General features: G+C 34.8%; 1 protein-coding gene across 7 annotated transcripts in view; it reads right to left on the bottom strand.

The window, feature by feature from the left end:
- Positions 1 to 20,994, bottom strand: part of LOC145252782 (E3 ubiquitin-protein ligase PDZRN3-like) — a 596,515-nt gene that overhangs the window by 221,408 nt on the left and 354,113 nt on the right. For all 7 annotated transcript variants that reach the window (XM_080112716.1, XM_080112718.1, XM_080112721.1 and 4 more), the window contains exon 3: positions 12,664 to 12,805. In XM_080112716.1, coding sequence (XP_079968842.1) covers positions 12,664 to 12,805 — 142 coding nt within the window. The remainder of the gene's footprint in view (positions 1 to 12,663; positions 12,806 to 20,994) is intronic.

A 20,994-nucleotide genomic window follows, 5' to 3' on the forward strand; every position in this document is an offset into this window, starting at 1 on the left:
GACTGAAGTAAAAAACATTTAAAAATAAAATGTTTAAATTCAACGGTTAATGGTAGCCGAATGGATACGGTCTTTGCTAATCAAGCCAGAGATGGCTTGTGTTGACGGGTTCGAATCTATCGACTGGTGTTAATCGTGACACCCTGCACTGAAGATTCCCGAAAGGTTGAAACGCTAGTGTCTGTAGGTATTTAATTATTATAGTGAAATAATTATATATATATATTCGTGTGTATGCATGTGTGTGTTGGTGTGGAGAGGGCCCCGGTAAGCCGTGGTGAAGGCAACCTTTCTAGGAGAAGCAAATCACTGATTTAAAAAACCATAAAGCGGGAGACCGGTATCCGCATTAAGCTGGTATGCAGTTTAACTTGTTGCTGGCTATCTTGCTCTTGCTTGTTGCTGGATCTCAACATTTTGAACCGAGAGAGAAACTTAGCTGTCGTACAAAGCTAAGACTCTGTAACATCATCTGTGTATAGATACTCCCTCAGGCATTTTTCTATAAAAATGGTCCTGTGGCGTTGGAAAGGTTTTGACGTGTGGAGGCTTGAAATGCTGGAAGCATGTAATAATTGATCTCAATGACCGTCTTCAGGATCATGCCTACTTGAGCGTGTGAATTCACTAGTAGGACTAAAAAAAAAAAAAAAGTCATTTTTGGGCACATAGACATTAAGTGTCTGAGGAAGTGGCACTCGTCTGACAAGACGTTGCAATCCTCATATGTATATATATATATATATATATATATATATATATATATATATATATATATATATATATATATATATATTAGGTTGAGAAGAAAGTTCTTGCGGAAGTTTTAATTTCGATTTCAAATGATGTATTTTCATATAAGTTTTCCTTTACTTTATATATAATTGTGTGCCGGTGACGAGAGTCTAGAAGATGATAAGCGGAGTGGTCGGCCATCAGATGTTGACAACAATTAATTAAGAGCTTTAGTCGAAGCCAATCCACGCACAACTGTTCGAGGACTTGCTTCTGAATTAGACGTAACGTATCCGATGATTTTTAACCACTTGAGAGAGATTGGAAAGGCAACAAAAAAAAACTTGATAAATCTGTTCCTCACGAATTAAACGACAACCAAAAGAAACGCCGTTAGGAAGTGTCATCTTCTCTTCTTTTACACAACAAGAACGACCCATTTCTTGACTGGGCTGTGACTTGTGATGAAAAGGGGGTTCTTTATAACAACCAGCGATGCTTAGCTCAGTGGTTAGACACCGACAAAGCTCCACGACATTTCCCAAAGAGAGAATTGCACCAAAAGAAGGACATGCTGACTGTTTGGTGATCTGTGACCAGTCTCATCTATTACGGTGGACAAGCATTGTTAAGCAATGGAGGAAATGCATCAGAAACTTCGACAACAACATCCAGAATTAGTCAACAGAAAAGGCCCAATTCTCCTCCATAACAATGCCCAACCACATGAGTTAACTTGGCCTTCGGGTCAAGATCAAAGTGTAGTATCTGTTCCGGCAGATACTGCAAGCTATGACTAGCTATGACTAGCAAAGACCAGATGTGGGGGCAACCCCACATGTCTGACCTTTAACCAGCTCCCATTTCCCACCTCTCGGGAGCTGGTCCCCTTTTTCCCTTCCCCCTCCCTTCACTCCTCACATTAAAAATCGGCCTTGTGCCTAATTTGCTCGGTGGGGGAGCAAATAAATACCATCAAAGTGTAGTATCTGTTCCGGCAGATACTGCAAGCAAAGACCATATGTGGGAGCAATCCCACATATAAGACCTTAGTCAATGTAGGGGCAACCCTTCATACCAATTGTCACTATCCAGCTCCCCTACTCCCCGGGGAGTTCATCCCCATTTCCCCTTCACTCCTCACTTTAAAAATCGGCCTTGTGCCTAATTTGCTCAGTGGGGGAGCAAATAAATACCTCAAAGTATAGTATCTGTTCCGGCAGATACTACATGCAAAGACCATATGTGGGGGCGACCCCACATATAAGACCTTGGTCAATGTAGGGGCAACCCTTCATACCAATTGTCACTATCCAGCTCCCCTACTCCCCGGGGAGTTGGTCCCCATTTCCCCTTCACTCCTCACATTAAAAATCGGCCTTGTGCCTAATTTGCTCGGTGGGGGAGCAAATAAATACCTGGCCTTCGGGTCAAGATCAAAGTGTAGTATCTGTTCTTCAGATGCTGCACTTCAATTTCTTGTTCTCTGTCAGTGGAGGAGAAATCCTTCACGACTGAGACAATTTTTTATTTTTGTTCCTTTTCTCCACATTAAAAAACGACCCTGGTGTCTAACTCTTTCCCGTGGGGAGGCATTGTAAATAGGAACAATGCCCGACCACATGTTGCTAAACCGACTCAGCAGAATTTGTTCAAATTGGGCTACAAAACTCTGTCTCATCTGCCATACTCTCCAGACCTCTCACCTACCGACTACCACTTTTTCAAGTATCTCAACAACTTTCTGTGTGAGAAATGCTTCAAACACCCAAGTGATAGAACAAACATTTTCAGCGACTTCATCGTCACCAGAACGCAAGATTTTTACGTTATTGGCATAAATACACTTGTTTTGCGTCGGCAAACGTGTGTTGATTCTGATGGTGCTTATTTCGTTCAATAAATTTTTGTTCAATCTGAATTTAAAAGTTAAAAACTGCAAGAACTTTCTTGTCAACCTGATATATATATATATATATCCTTTCTTTGAACTATATCCTTGTTTTTTACTCGAAGTACAATAAACCTCATTGTGTTACCCAACCAATTGTTCGATTAATTATTTTACATCGGATTTATTATTTGCTTAGATTGACATCCACGATATAACAATGAAAATGGCTTCAGACAAGATATGAAGCCACTTGATATAAAGATGTCAAAAAATAACTACTTCAAAATGATAAATAAGCTGTTACAATATTTGGGAATATAATGGAGTATGATCCCGCATAGTCGGGTGATTCTATTTATAAACGATGCTGCTGGGAACTGACGAATCGAATTAATTCCCGTTTAGCTACCAACCAATCAGAAACCAGAATTGCTCCATAAATATTAAACCTTCCTGTAGCAATTTCGCATATGCTTTTTCCGTCTCAACACTGGAAGAATCTTTTGCTCTGTGGATTCCAACTCGAGAACTGTCTACTGCAAACCAGTCAACTCCCAGGACCTGTAGAACAACGAACCATCGGAAACTGCTCTGTCTACTGCAAACAAGTCACCTCTTAGGACTTGTGTAGAACAACGAACCATCGGAAACTGTTCTGAAACTAAACATGGCTTACACTTCTTGATAAGCCAACGATAAGTGTTAGAAAACAGCAATTCTTTCCCTTTTGTCAGAAACATCGCTCATAAAATGTGAGAACTAAAGGACAAAATAATGCAAGTAAGAATTACGAGACTGCCGAAAGTAAATTTGTTATTTAATTCATTAATATATCAACATCTCTATCCACTATGCCACGCATAATAATCTGCAAACAAATAAATAAATGTGGAGCATTTGTTAATTCTAATTCAATCCCTGGCAACATCGGGTCTTCCTGCTGGTATATATTAATGGTCACCATATTATGTTAAATTCTATACTAGTTCCGCTTAGTAGCTGATCGTCATGTTATGAAATAGGTAGACCAGAATAAATTATCGATCTATCTATCTATCTAACTGGAGAGGTGGACAAGAGATGGATACGATGAATATTTATAAAACCTGTCAAAATATAACAAAGCTAGATAATAGACAAGTTTACCGGAAGGTCTGGTCAACTGATCTGATCAAGTGTCAGTCACATGATCAGGTTAGCTGGAGATCATCGAGGAGTTGGAACTTGGGATTGAAGCAGAGCGGTTGGGCTTTACGGTTGTCTCTCCTCCCCTCTTGGGAGGGAGTGACGTGTCTCTAAATGTAGACTGTTAAGACCACAAGCAAAGAAACTCACTTTCTATTCTTCTGCGCAACATCCTGGAAAGTGAAATAAAAACTAATATGAAAACCAATCATCGTTTTGGAGTCAATGTGTTTCGTCAAAAAAGGTTCCTGTCCGCTCCAAGAACAAGATGACGTCAGGATGGACCAGGTTCAGTGAGCAGAGAAGATAAAGGTATGTCGAAGATACACATAAGACGCACGCATATGAACATTAGACGATCACGAAACGTAAAGCGGGTTCAGAAAGTGAAGAACCACTAATAGATATTAAGTAACACATTTAGGTCACGTCACAAACAAACACGAAACGTATACACCGGTTTAGATGGGTGCCGTTCATGTTAGATAACGTAACATGACTCATTTTGGTACCGTTTTTGGTACCCTATTATAGAACAGTCGCCCAGCATATAGGCTGCTTATTTAAGTCGTGTTCTTTAAATAACTCCTAATTATTTTGGATTCCACGTCAAAACAATACCTATTATAATCGTTTAATTGAACACAAATTGCTATTTTGTTTATAGCAAGGCGTTTACTTGTTTCTCCGTTTTTTGCTATTGTTTTTTTTTTGTTTTTTTTTTTAAACACAAGCTGAAACAGTTATCATTGCCGGAAAGAACGCAATCGTTTTTTTTTTGTTTTTTTTTTTGTTTTTCTGAAAAATCAACAAGCAACAAATCTCTCTGAACCAATCAATAATCCGTAGCTTCGATTCAGTTTTTCCTTCTTTCCTTTGTTTTCATTATTTTAATCGAAAGGAGGAGGGGGGGTTATTGCTAATCATTGATCAATATTAACTTTACCACAATGACTGATAGGGGAGGAGGGGAAGTGGAAGACCGCAAGGTTGGGAATAATAGAAAAACCACAAAAAAGAATAATGAGTCAACGGGGAGCAAATGAAATGCTTAAAATCAATATCAATTTATTTTTAATATTCTTCCCAAAGAGTCTTAATTCAGGCCGTTTAGTATGGATGAGAGAGTAGAAGAAATATTTATATCGGAGTTTAACACACACGCACGTAACAAAGTAGAGCGGCTATATGCAAATGCTGATCCGTGTGCAAAGTGACGTCACGGTAAGGAAAAAGAAAAAGACTATAACAAGTGAAGCATGCGCAGTCCCCCGTGAGTGCACAGTGAACGAGACATAAAAGAAATGATTAAGTTTAGCATTTACCCCCCCTCCCCCCATTTAGCCCCAGAAATCCCCAGGGGGCGTCAAATCCTGGTGAAAATGAACAAACAGTGCAGTTTTAGGCCTTAACATATGTAAATTTGAGTTCTGCACCATGCAAAAAAAAAAAAAAAAAAAAAAAAAAAGAAATGACCAAAACAATCATTTGACCCTCTCCTCCCTGATTTAGCTCCAAAAGTCCCCAAGAACTTAACATATTTAAATTTGAGTTCAGCACCATGCAAAACTGCTAAATAGACAAACACAGACAATTTTGGACAAATATGGTAAAATAGTCCCGAAAATGTAGTGTTTTTATTAGCCCTAAAAGAGCCCCTGGGGCACGACTAAGAGCTATCACGAAGTATAGACAAACAAAATTATATAGAAATCAATTAGTTCCAACTTTTCAGAAAGTTTTATAAAAATCCAAGGTATCAATTTTTTTTTTAATAAGTACAAAAGTGTCAATTTTAGCTATTTTAATCCGAAAGGCACCCCAAGGAGGGCAACTGGAGTTTTCCTGGAAAATCCGTTCTGTTACTTTTTTACTCATATAATGTTTAATGTTTGTGTAAAATTTCAAAAAATTCCAAGACGTAGTTATTGAGAAAAGCGCAGACAGATGAACAGACGAACAGATGAATTTACAGGTCCACCCTCCTTTTGTCGGGCGACAATGGCATTCTAGAGGCCAAAGAGAAGGAGCACGATCATGTTTTATTCAGAGACCCGTAAATAAATGTCATTGTTATGGACACAAAAAAAGCAGTCGAGTTATTACTTGTTTTATATTTTTTGCAACATACTCTGCTATGTGTTGGGTTCTGGGTGTCAATATGTTAACGCATGTATAAATGTGTGTAACATTACACACACGCGTGTATGGAAATGGCATGTGTATGAAATGTAATTATCTATCTAAATGAAACCTGTACAATGAGAGTTGAGGCCATGCATTGCATGGAAAGAAAAATGATACGAGAATAATCAGAGCAGTATAAGCAGATGTGTACAGAACAGGAGACTTCGAAGGTAGGATATGCAGTGACTACTTTTTTTAACTTCTTACATTAAGTGGCTTCATGCCTTGTCTGGGGCGATTCTTATTTAAAAAAATAAACATCCAACTGTCACGGTATAAAAAGTTGATTTCTGCTTAATAACTTGTATTTTTAAAGAAATTTAACGCTACGTTTAATACCGGGCAACGCCGGGTACATCTTCTAGTAGTAGATAGAAATAGAGACAGAGATTTAATGGCCTAATCTTAAGCTTATTGAAATAGAAATATATAGAGAACTAGCAGGGCGACTCGACGTTGCTCGGGATTTAAAGAGGATTAACAAATGTTCCACACTTCTAATACTTTTATTGTCATCGAAATCGATGAAATCGCTCATTCGTGCACTGGGAAGAAGCTTCACATGCCTTCCCTAGTAACTTAGTCCACAATTCATTGTAGTTTACGTTGCACTGTAGAGAACCGTTGATTTTATTAAATTATTTTTAATTTTATATACTGACTTGAATTAAGTTTAAAATGCAAAAGTCAAGTACAATGGCTCTATTATATTCTAATCAGAAGCGTTCATTTTGAACGTGCCTCTATCTTATCAAAGAACCTACTGTTGATTTTATAGACCCAGCCATTCTGCTTGTGTGGTGATAAAAATTCTTGAATGCAATTATGTTGGTAGGCTGCATAAAAGTGTTAATTTTGATCAAAATTGTACTGCTTCTCCTTTAATCAGATTTCTTTGATTATCGAATTTTAATACTTATCAGAGGTATTCCGGCACAAAACCTATCTAAAAACACTCCCAGGCACATAAGGTACACGTGTGTGAAATTAAAAAAAAAAAAATCAGCCAAGTTGTTTTGGAGTCTATAGGGAACGCACTCACACACACACAAAGTGCCTATATGTAGAGTAGAGTAGAGTAGATAGATAGATAGATAGATAGATAGATCATATTGAGAAATCAGGATAGAAGGCAGTATAGGCAAAGAGATATAAAAAAAGGGGAGAACCAATGAAAAACAAAATCAGCCAAGTTGTTTTGGAGTCTATAGGGAACGAACTCACACACACACTCACACACACGCAGGCAAAGTGCCTATATGTAGAGTAGAGTAGATAGATAGATAGATAGATAGATAGATAGATCATATTGAGAAATCAGGATAGAAGGCAGTATAGGCAAAGAGATATAAAAAAGGGGAGAACCAATAAAAAAAATCAGTCAAGTTGTTTTGGAGTCTATAGGGAACGAACTCACACACACACACACACACACACGCAGACAAAGTGCCTATATGTAGAGTAGAGTAGGATAGATAGATAGATAGATAGATAGATAGATAGATAGATAGATAGATAGATAGATAGATCATATTGAGAAATCAGGATAGAAGGCAGTATAGGCAAAGAGATATAAAAAAGGGGAGAACCAATAAAAAAAATCAGTCAAGTTGTTTTGGAGTCTATAGGGAACGAACTCACACACACACTCACACACACGCAGACAAAGTGCCTATATGTAGAGTAGAGTAGGATAGATAGATAGATAGATAGATAGATAGATAGATAGATAGATAGATCATATTGAGAAATCAGGATAGACGGCAGTATAGGCAAAGAGATATAAAAAAGGGGAGAACCAATGAAAAAGGATAAGATTTTCCTAAATACGACTATAAATGGGAAAAGGATAAACGGATCTATCAAACACCTAGGACATCAACAGGCACACACAGAGATTAAAAAAAAAAAAAAGCAGCCAAAATAAAAGAAATAACCACATAAATAAAAAACAAAAACAAAAAAAAACAATCTATTTTAGTCAAAAGTGTGGCAGGGTGAAGCTAATGGAATTTGATGAGGGTAGTGATCGCTAGCGGATGAGTGGGTTGGGAGCCATGATGATGGTGATGCTTAGGTGGATGGACGGGGAGCAGGTTGTCTGACTACAGTGAGAGAGGAGTACCCTCTCTTTGAGACTGATAAGCAGACCACCAATAGATCTTTCAGAGTTATCAGTGCCGGTGGAGAGTTACCTTCCCTTTTTTGTTGACCTCTTTTTTTCTTTTTTTTTTTTGTTCCTTCAGAAATTTGACAAGAATGGAGATCTGGCAATGTCCAGGTTTCAGTTTCACAAATAATCAACAGCAATAATACGCATGTCTCCACTTAAAAATGTTCAATATTTCAGAGACGTCCCCTGGTTTCATTGATATGTAGTCCCCTTTTAGTGCTTAAATGGCTACCAGAATCCATTTAAATCATTATCCATTCATGAAATGTAAACAAATAAAAATCAATCAGGCTATATCAATGAAACAATGGTATACCTCTAAAATATGCGATGTATATTTTTTAAATAACTAAGTTATTTGATTTCTTTTCAATATATTTCAATGCACAATATATATATATACATATGTGTGTGTTGCCCCTAAATATGAAATACATTAAAATGTAGGGAATTCGTTTTGTATCCACCACCAAAATAAACCTCTCATCTACTCTACTATAAGCCCAATTAACATACAATAGATACTAATGATTTGTTTAAATAGAATAACATTCTTTTTATATAAAATTCTTTTTTGTAGGTTAAAATCAGTAAGAAGTATTTTATAATTTAAACTTATGTGAAAATAAGGATATGAATACCTTTACCCTTAATACTAAGATGGCAGACTAAATAAACATGTGACATAAATTCTTCTAAATGTGCTCCATTTCCAACATAATATCATTATTTTCTTTCTAATAAACATTTGTTTTTTTTTTCTGATGAGTATATGCAAGGAAAAAGTCAATATCAACATAAAAATACTGATTGTTCTACGTAAACGAAATAGGTCTGTCAAATGTATCAAAGTTTTTTGATATGTTGAAAGAAGTGATTGTTAAAATAAATAAAACCTTGTATCTTGGAATATAGCTACATTGTTATTCAGATTATATATATATATATATATATATATATATATATATATATATATATATATATATATATATATATATATAAATTAAATATGTTTCTAACTCTTTTTCAAAGTGTTTTTTTTTAATATGTTTTATTAACTATTTGTTCTTTATACTTTTACCAACATTTTGAATTTTATCGTCTTTAGATTTTCAACTAATCATTAATTTTAACATCCATTCAGGTGAAATTATTTTTCATTTTTCCCCACTCCCTCTTCTTCACTATTTTTTTTTTATTTTTACGCTAGTATAATCTATTCCATACTTGCGGTTTCATTAAATACATTACAAGCAAAGTCTCAATCTGTATTTTGGTAACTCCTCTCCTCAGATGAGAAGGAAAGTATTTATTTCAAAACTGCACTGATTACGGACAATCAATTTTATTTGTTTTCTTTCCGAAAAATAAATGTTTTTAACTCTTGTTGAAGTGTTTTTTAACATGTTTTATTAAATCCTTGTACTTATATATATATATATATATATATATATATATATATATATATATATATATATATGTATATATATATAAATATATATATACACATGACTCCTCAAAAATTATTTCAGCCAGCTAAAGGCCATAAAAGAATTGTCCAGAAAAAATCCAATCATTAGTTTTGGAAGAGATAGAGCTTGAAAATATGGAGACAGACAGACGGACAGACAGACATACTAAGTTTTATATATTAGGTTTTCAAGAAAGTAACTTGATCTTGATCACGTTGTACAATGGGGAAAGGAGTGACTGGTTACTTTTAATGCCTCTAAAACCAAGCTTCTATCTTTACATCATCAACGTTCTGATCCCCATCTGGCATCAATTAAAATGAATGGCTCTCGTCTTGGGGAGGCCTCAAGTTTTGACAAGCTTCTGAGCTTGACCTTTACTCCTGATCTTAAATGCAATACGTACATCAAATCTGTTGCCAAGGCCGCTGGAAAAATGGTCGGATCCTTCTATCGATCCAGTAGATATCTCACTGCTGATGCAATTCTCTATCTATATAAGAGCAAGATACGTCCAAGGATGGAATACTGTTGCCACATATGGGCAGGAGCTGCTAGAAAAGACTTGTCCTGCCTTGATAGGGTTCAAAATAGACTTCGTGGCCTGGTGGGAGATGTCCTTTTCTCTTCGCTGCAACCTCTATCTCACAGAAGAGATGTTGCGAGTTTGTCTCTGATGTATCGTTATTTTCATGGAAAGTGTTCAACTGAGCTTCAATCTATGGTCCCCCCTCGCCAAACTTTCACAAGAAACACTAGACTAGCTGAAAACATTATCAATAATTTTCCCCACTCTTTATCTGTACCTAAACCTAAACATAGATTCCATGATCAAAGCTTCTTTCTTAGAACTGCACGCCTGTGAAATTGTCTTCCGTTTTCCTGCTTTCCAGCTGTCTATAATATGGTTGTCTTCAAGGCCAACGTGAACAAGTTTCTGATGAGCCGTTCCACTTAAGTTAACAAATTTACCGAACTTCCATTACTATATTGTCCTTTTGACTACTCTACACTCTTTAACCCTTATCCTTGAGTGGCATATCGGCCTTGATAAGTGGTGACGCCTATGTAAAAAAACAAAAAAAAAAAACTAGTATAAGCTATTTCCTCATTTAAATATACAAATCTGTCAATTTTTGAAAGCCAATCTCACTCCTAAGTGAAAAAGTGTTGTTTAAACCTCTAGTTTAAATAGTGTGCCAGTATACACCTTCCAGATTTGAGGACATTCTACACTTTTGTTGAACTATATTTCCTAATATCAGATCCGCAGAGTGTACATCGTCATTATGAATAGGTTTTGTATTGCATCACATAAGAAAGTATTTTCCTTAATTTAATCTTACTATATTATTCGTCGGAAACGTTGTTTATGCACAACTTTTTAAAAATCTGTTTTTTGAACCTAAAACAAAGCACAATGTCACCAAGTCATAAGGGGCTACTTTTTTTTTTTGGAACCAGATTTGCAGGAATACCATGTAGAGAGTTGGATAGCGAGATGTTTATTCACATTACATTTGAACTTCTGCATGTCTGTACAGTAAGGAAAGCAGAAGCCCGGGTGGGAATTCCAAATTCCAAAATCTAGCTGTTCGAGGGAAGAAGCTACTTGAGTAGAAGTATTTACAGCATCTTAGAATTTCTACAGTGTAGGGGTGGGATTTTGCTGTTTGTCGGGTTTGGTGGGAGGGGGGCATTTATGTTGAGAGGTCACGCTTGCTTTGAGTTCGTCTGAGCATTTTCCATAAAAGTACTTGCAAAACAGGCATAGGGGTGCCACACATTTCAGCAAAGGGACAGATGATTGGAGTTTGGCCGAGAGTGTGGGACCTATTAGGTTTTTTAACCCTATCTAGGAGCAACATGCCAGATGTGACAATAATACTCCATGCATATGTGAATGGTGGCTTTGTAGAGATATATGATACTATCAGGTGAGAGTAACCGTCGAGCACGGTAGAGAGAGCCCACCTTCCTCGCAGCAGCCCTGGCAATTTGCTCAATGTATTTGTTCCAATTCATGATATTGTGAATGTTCAACTTAGGAGTTTGAGGGAAGTACTTTCAGGGAGTGTATCATTAGAAGGGTTGTGACAACAGCATATTCTTTTAATTCTTTTGACTCTCAAGTATATATCCGACAAGTAAGATACAGTCAATCAACCGAGAACCACATCAGTCTATATGAAAGCATATTAGATATTAACAGATATATACTCAAGAGTCAAAACAATGAAAAGAATATGCTGTTGTCACATCCCTAATCATTATCCATGGAAATCAGTGGTTGAGAAGGTTTCTTATAGTTATTAAAGGAAATGAGCTTACTCTTGGCAGCATTGAACGTTGCCATCCAGTTTTGGGCCCTTTCCACTACAGACTGGTGGTCTTCCTCTAACAGCAAATGTTAAGGAATAAAGAGAGAGAGAGAGAGAGACAGAGAGAGAGAGAGAGAGAGGAAGAGGTGAGTTATAGTGTAGACACGTTGGCCGGAAGTAAAAGATCAGTTGATTTGATTGCGTGTGAGTCATGTGATCAGGTTAGCTGAATCGTTGAGATTTGATTTGGACACAGAAGACAACGGACGGCTTCCCGTTGTCTCCTCCTCTTCACGGGGGGGGGACGAACGTTGACGTGTGTAGAAGAAGAACCCACACAGGCCGATTTCACTTCCACCTTCTGCAGGACATCTGGGAAAAGTGAAATAAAAACTATAGAACTAATTCCTAGTCTTGGAGTGATTGAATTTTCATCCAAAAACAGGTATCAAGTCTCCCTCCAGGACGAGAAAATTCCAGATGGTCCAACATCGAAGAAGCAGAGGTAGGTTCTGAAAATACATGTCACTCACACACGATTCCCTTTATGATACAACATAAAAATATAATATAACATGTCATCTCTTCTAATCCATTATTAGAGATGACGCAACAAACACACTCAACCCTTTATTATAGAGCAACAACGTAACAACAAACATGTTCCATAGGTTGGAAAACAAACATGAGACTTACCTCACATTCCATATCATAAGAACGATCATCATCAAAGTAAGGATCCTCAAATTCGTAGGCGTGGGCCATTTCAATATCCGTCAGACCCATATCTGCACTGAGGGAAAATGCCACTGGACGTCGAGATGCTGGTTGATATAATCTACAAGAAAGAAAACAAAAAATTAATTAAAATTAATTAATTTAGGGAGGACGGGGTGGGGGGGGGGAATTAAAATTAATTTAGAAAGGAGGGGGGAAATTAAAATTAATTTAGGGAGGAGGGGGAAATTTAAATTAATTTAGGGAGGAGGAGGGGGGGAGTTAAAATTAATTTAGGGAGGAGGGGAGAAATTAAAATTAATTAATTTAGGGAGGACGGGGGGAAATTAAAATTAATTAATTTAGGGAGGAGGGGGGAAATTTAAATTAATTTAGGAAGGACGGGGGGAAATTAAAATTAATTTAGGGAGGAGGGGAGAAATTAAAATTAATTAATTTAGGGAGGAGGGGGGAAATTTAAATTAATTTAGGAAGGACGGGGGGAAATTAAAATTAATTTAGGGAGGAGGGGAGAAATTAAAATTAATTAATTTAGGGAGGACGGGGAGAAATTAAAATTAATTAATTTAGGGAGGAGGGGGGAAATTTAAATTAATTTAGGAAGGACGGGGGGAAATTAAAATTAATTTAGGGAGGAGGGGGAAATTTAAATTAATTTAGGGAGGAGGAGGGGGGGGAGTTAAAATTAATTTAGGGAGGAGGGGGGGAATTAAAATTAATTAATTTAGGGAGGAGGAGGGGAAATTAAAATTAATTTAGGGAGGAGGGGGGAAATTAAAATTAATTAATTTAGGGAGGAGGGGGGGAAATTAAAATTAATTAATTTAGGGAGGAGGGGGGAAGTTAAAATTAATTCATTTAGGGAGGAGGGGGAAGATCATTCTATATTTTTATAATGTTTTACCTTACCTATTTCATGTCAAAGTGATCAGACAGAGAGTAGGAGTTTTCTTAGTCTTTGACACCAGAGCAATTAATGGAGTTATTTGATGGTTATTTTATTGATTTCATCATGTCAGCCACATATAGAAAAAAAGAAAAGATCAACTTAGCTGCAACTGCTATTAATACTATTCTGAGAGACGTCACTATCCAGTGAGCTAACTACAACATGTGTATGAGACAAATAGTAGGAAAATATCTGCATGTTTAACATGTGTTTTTATTTACAAAAATCATGGGGTAATAACAATCTTATGGTTAAAAATTAGAGATTTATAAAGAATCGGAATCAGAATCGGTAATTGTATCGGAATCGGGAAAAATATTGGAATCGTCTCATCACTAGTAGTGTCTGTCGATGAAAATGATAAGTAAGTCTGTGAAAAGGGGCGCAAAAAATTTGATATACATTCAGTGACACAAGTCACTTATTACCACATTAATGTTACAGGGGATTGAATGAGGAAATGTTCCTGCTAAAAACAGCCTATCCTGCGTTGACAGAGTACAAAATAAACTTTGGGGTTTACTGGAGGATACCCTTTTCTCTTCCCTGCAACCTCTCTCCAACAGAAGAGACGTTGCGAGCCTGTCTTTGTTTTATCGTTATTTCCATGGCAGGTGCTCGTCTAAGCTCCAATCCCTCGTCCCCCCTCGCCAATCTTTCACGAGAAACACCCGTCTGGCTGAAACTACTGTCAATAATTTTCCCCACTCTTTATCTGTGCCTAAATCCAAACGTAGATTCCATGAGCAAAGCTTCTTTCTTAGAACTGCACGCCAGTGGAACTCTCTGCCGCTTGCCTGTTTCCCACCTGACTACAACTTGGACGTCTTCAAGTCCAACATAAACAAACTCCTGACAAACCGCCTCCTTAAGTAAGACACTCTATCAAAACCCCCAATACTAATGATTACTACAATACTATCTCATTGATTACTGTACACGCAATAAACCCTTATCCCTGAGTGGCCTTCGGGCCTTGATAAGTGGTGACCCCCATGTAAAAAAAACAAAAAAAACTGAAAATAGATAGAGAAATAGAGAACACATTCATATAAGCTAATACTCTATGAAGGACTGTCCATGTAAATGTCTATACAAATGCATGTGTGACTTTTGAAGACTCTCATATGACAAAGAGCGTTTTGGACGCCCATGCACAGCCATCCTAACTTGTTGTTATTGCATGATCTCTGAAAATTTTCTGACACGTTTGTTGTTTATATATAAGTAGATGCATTTATAAGAGCAAATATATTTAAATTACAACAGAAAAATGTGAGCATGAAAAGTAATATGGTTAAGCTTAAACATGGAAAAATAAAGGACGAGTTGCTAAAACTGGAAAAGAAAAGAGAAGGATATTCTAGTAAAAAATATAATAAATTTATAACTTAAAATATTGCAGCATTAAGAATTGATTATGTAATGTTAAATTGAATTTACTGTTCCATGTTTAATTTTAACCATATTACTTTTCACACTCGCATTTTTCTATTGTAATCCATGATTTTTCCAGGCTTCTAATAAATTCACTTGTTCTTTGTTTAATTTCAGTCTTATTTTTTTGCCCCCATAAACATAACATACACATATGTAATAACAATGTACGGCACTCGTCTGCTTTCAATAAAATCCCCCCAATTATCTCCCTTTCATGCTTTCATTCTCTGTTTCACTTGTTACTTCTCTTTTCGCAAGAGTAGTGAATTGGTAGCAACAGTACTCGCTGAAGCACGTAGTTAATCTGAAAACCAGTCATAAAAAACATCGCTCACCACCTTACGACCTGTTTCTCGACCGGGTTGTGACTTGTGATCAAAAGTGGGTTCTTTACAACAATCAGCAATGCTCAACTCAGTGGTTAGATGCTGAGGAACTCCAGGTCACTTCCTGAAGTCAGAGTTGCACCACAAGAAGGTCATGTTGACTGTTTGGTGGCCAGTAACTGGTCTCATCCATTGCAGATTTTTGAACGCAAGTGAAACCATTACGGCGAAGAAGTACTATCAACAAGCATCTCAACAATTTTCTGTGTGAGAATTGCTAAAAAACCTAAGTGATATCAAAAACGCCTTGAACGACTTCATCACCACCAGAACGCAAGATTTTTACGTTAATGACATAAATATACTTGTTTTGTGTTGGCAAAAGTGTACTGATTCTGATGGTGCTTATATCTACCAATAAATTTTTTGTTTGAGCCGAGATATGTTCATTTGAATTTAAAAGGATAAAGCCGCAAGAACTTTCTTGTCAGCCTGATAATAAAATGATTTATAGAACACGAAAACGGTGCCTAATCTAGAGAAATAAAAATCAGATTTATTATCAGGATACTGAAACAGGTCTTGTGTGTCATGCACATTTTTAACCTGAAATTTATTGTACAGTGTTATCGTCCTTTTACAGATAGCTATTTTAAGTTTCTAAAGCTAGAAAGAGAAAGTGTTGTACAAACTCTACTTTGATTGAAGAAGGCTATGAAGTATATAAGCTACAATAGTACGGACCAGTATTAAATGTGACAGGGTGTTGAAAAATATACATTTAACAATTCCATAAATAAAAACACGGAATATTAGCACACACTTCAGAAATAACTAAGTGTTAAATAATTAATTTCTGCAAGACTGTCACAACAGACATCTGTTACATCTGTTGTTACATGTTATCGGTTAAATAATCACACAAAACTTATCAACAGATGAAGTATAACCTTTAACATATTTATTCAGCAACTTACAGATTAGGTGGTAAAGTAGAAGCGACTGAATTCATAATGATTTAAAGCTTGTTATTGAGACACATTTTTGTTTACCTCTCAAACTGTCATGGCAAACGATCCTTTCTACAAAACTGATCATTCTACCTTCTTCAGGCCAAGGAAAATTACTATTGTTTTATTAGATGTAGCTAACAATATCCTATAATTTCCAGAGTTCCAGGTGAAAAACACAATGATCCAGTAGTTATTTTCTGAAAACGAGGATAATACCATTCATACTATCTATCCTGGTTTATGTTTGTATACAAATATTTTATTGCAAATTATTTATGAAAAAAAAAAAAAAAACATTGTCAGTTGCTGTTTATCAGTGTTTTCTACCAACCTAAATTGTCACTTCAATATATAGCTTTTTAACACACTATGATCAACGCTTCAAGCACATTACAACGAGCAGAAGTCATGAATTTCCATAATTGCAAATATTTCCGAGATACAGCTAAAAAAATGCTGAACGTTACAACATCCGAAGCATTGGGAAAATAAAAGCGACAGGGAGAACAGTATGCAAATAAGCTTAAGTGCCATGTTATGCTTAATGATGATCTACAACTTTGGCTTAAGCAGATTTATTTAACTTACAGATTTAATAGTAACGAAGAAGCTGCTGGGTGTGTGTGTTGATTTAAAGTCAGTGACGAAGATGCATTTTGTTTGTCTCTCAAACTGCAAATGAGCATTTCTCAAAGGGTGATAAATAGCCTTTCTTCAGTGAAGTAAAAGCATTCCAATTTCTTTCTGAAAAGGAGATTTCCCTCGAAAAATTCATAAACTGTGATGGTATACATATCATCCTTGTTTGACACATTAAAATAAAAAGATATTTTTCATTTGTTCTGTTTACACTTTTGGGCATTCAACAATGTTTTTCTACCAATTTGCAATGTCACTCTCTTCAAAAGTATGGGTTGTTATTTTGTTTTACGGCATATCAATCCTTTTTGGGGTAGTTAATGCTGAATTTAGTAATTTAAAAAAAAAAGAAGTTTTTATGCTTCAACTTCTTTATATCTTCGAATATTTATTCATGGTGATTGGATTAATCTTTTGTAGAAATAACATTTTTTGTTTTTTTCGTTCTTTGCAAAAGGTCATTCAGTTTTACAATAAGAAAAAACAGTAGCATCAATGTTTAGTACATTTTTTGATCAAGAAGACAATTTTCTGACAGCTTTTCCCAATAGAGTTGTCTCAAGCGATTGGCAATAACTAATATATATATAAATCTATACTTTTGTATATTAAATTTATGTGAGTAAATGTATATTAAATTTATGTGAGTAAATGAAGTAGTTATATATATATATAACTACTTCATTTACTCAAATTTAATATACGAAAGTATAGATTTATGCGTAAACTTTAAGTATTTACTTCAAAAGTGCTCAATACGTAGGTAGAGCTAGTTAGTAATTTATAAAATATATATGGCGATTAAGCTACACTGAATATTCTGCGTTTCATCCACTATAGGATTCGTCAGGCTTATGCGCATAAGCCTGACGAATCCTATAGTGGATGAAACGCAGAATATTCAGTGTAGCTTAATCGCCATATATATTTTATAAATTACTATATATATATATATATATATATATATATATATATATAGAGAGAGAGAGAGAGAGAGAGAGAGAGAGAGGAAATTTAAATATATATATTTATATATATATATATATATATATATATATATATATATATATAGGAAATTTATATATATATATATATATATATATATATATATATAGGAAATTTATATATATATATATATATATATGTATAGGAAATTTATATATATATATATATATATATATATATATATGTATAGGAAATTTATATATATATATATATATATGTATAGGAAATTTATATATATATATATATATATATATATATATATATATATATATATTATATATATTCTTGATTTGTTTAATTTCAGGTGTTTATAGCATTTCTAAAAAGTCGCTTATTGTGTGTGTGTGCGGATATATATATATATATATATATATATATATATATATATATATATATATATATATATATATATATATATATATATATATAACACTTATATGCAGGCTGAGAACTTAAAGGAAGTTGAATTTTCTATAGGGGAATTATCGTGCCAACATTCAGCACCAGTACGACGGCATTATAGGTGCCGACACACTCCTTGTCCTCGTGATGCATGTGTCTATCGACTCTTTCACCCAAGTGCGTAAAGTGTTCTTCAATATTCTTAGTTTCGAGATCTCGCCCGGAAAAAAAAGAAGAGTATTCGCATCAGCGGCGCGCGCGAGCGATGACTAAATGGGTTTCTTGAAAGCTGTTTCTGAAAAGCGGATGAATGCCGTAATTAGTGTCAAGTTTCGGAAAGAATGGAGAAAAGTTAATTCAGTTTTCGAAAAATTGTTTTTCAATGGACTGGAGGGGGGGATATTGTACAAGGTTGGATCGCCTCCTCTATCCTCTTCCCTTTGCTGGGGGGGGGGATGAGGGCGCGGATAGAGGTGAGACGTTGGTGGCAGGAGCGGAAGAAAAATAATAAAAATGAATAAATATATTTTTTTTTTTTTAAATAAAAGTTTTTAAAAAAAATACCAAAAGATAGCGATAACTATTATGAACGAATGAATAAAATTAAAAATAAAATAACAAATAATCGAAGTATCGCGAGAGAAAATAAATAATACATTCATTGAATTAAGAATTGAAAAAAAAAAATTAAAATTTGCAAGTGTGAAAACAAAGAAGAGGTAAATTATTCCATTATTGTTGGGATTTAATTACGAATAAACGTTTTTCGTCTTTTCTATTTCAAATTCCAGTTATTACTGTTTTCGTCAACAAGTAAATATAGATGATTTTTTTTTTTAAAGTTCGATTATTCACGAAATCAATTCTTCAGAAATATTTTTAAAAACTTCTTACCGGTGCTCTTTACGTTCCACTACCTTGTAAATATACTTCACCATTTTATTTTAAATTTTTTTACTTATTAATGAATTCAATTTAAAATAAAAAAAAAAAGAAGCTTACTATTTAAATCGCCGCAAATCATTTCTTCGTTTGCATATGTTACAACTAAATATTAAGCAGAAGTGAATTTTTCCAGAACATTCATCGCCAAGCCCAAATATCAGCTGACGTGATATTGTAAACAAACACAAACGGAATTTAATGAACTACATTATCATTATTATTTATTTTATTTTCATTTTTTTTTTTTTTTTTTTTTTTTTTTTTGCGAATTAATCCACCGGGCAAATTATTCCTTTTAATATATAATATTCAATAGATGATTTTTTTCATAATAATACGTACGTAATCTGCATTAATTAAAATACCGTGTTTAAGCGTATTATACGACTGAACAACGCCGGACGTCCAGCTAGAGAGAGAGAGAGAGAGAGAGAGAGAGAGAGAGAGAGAGAGAGAGAGAGAGAGAAAGAGAGAGAGAGAGAAAATAAAAAGGAACAAACCGAGTTATGTGTTCATCGACGTTTCGTCTTTATTTTGAGACTTCATAAGACGAAACGTTGATGAATATATAACTCGTTTTATTTTATTTCTCTATTTTGTTGGAATACTATCTCCATTATTCTCATCATATATATATATATATATATATATATATATATATATATATATATATATATATATTTGTACAACATAAAAAGTGTTATAAACGTTAAAACTTAGCTAGTGCTTCTAGACACTCCCTGGTAAACAGGGTTCGTACATATTTTCAAGGACTTTTCAAAGTTTTTCAAGGCCTTCTCCAGATAAAATTTAAATTTTCAAAACAAAATTTGGGGGTTGTTTTACAATCCACAGCAACTCGAAAAAGTGGTAAAAAATCAAATATACATAAATCTTACCATAGCCAATAATAGTCGCTCTACTACTACTACTACTACTACTACTACTACAACTACCGGCGCCATTCTTTGGTGTTTTTAAGTAGTTTTAAATAGTGTTTATTTGTTTATTTAATCTGATATATAAAGTCTTAATTTCCAACCGAGATGGCTGCCATCTTGCCCATTTTTGGGAGGCCCAGCCGGCCTAATTTTAAATGAACAGAATTTTTATTGGAGAGGGAGAGGGGGGATTCGCCACTGGAGAGTTCCGTCCGCATAAGGAAAGTATTTTTATAGAATGGTGTAGGGGAGGATTATATTCATAACGGCCTTCACTACTTATCCCTCCTTGTGCTCCCACCTCCCAAAAAATCAAATTATAAATGAGAACAAAAATAAACGGAAATTTGAACCTTTATTATGAAACTACCCAAGGTAAGTTTTCTGATAAGGGGAAGTAACTCTTGTATCCACAATACTATGCAAATTCAGAAAAATATGTTTCGATTTTTTTTTCAATATTTTAATAGTATTTTTTATTAATACTTTAAAATAATTTAATAGCATTTATTTCAGATTTATTTTTAATATTTCAAAACAAATTTTTACTGGACATAAAAAATACAATTTTCAAGGCCATTTTAAGAAATTTTCAAGACATTTTTCACATTTTCAAGGATTTTTCAACG

Source organism: Euprymna scolopes, chromosome 29 (assembly GCF_053919585.1).
Source record: "Euprymna scolopes isolate OS-2025 chromosome 29, ASM5391958v1, whole genome shotgun sequence".
NCBI lineage: Eukaryota > Metazoa > Mollusca > Cephalopoda > Sepiida > Sepiolidae > Euprymna > Euprymna scolopes.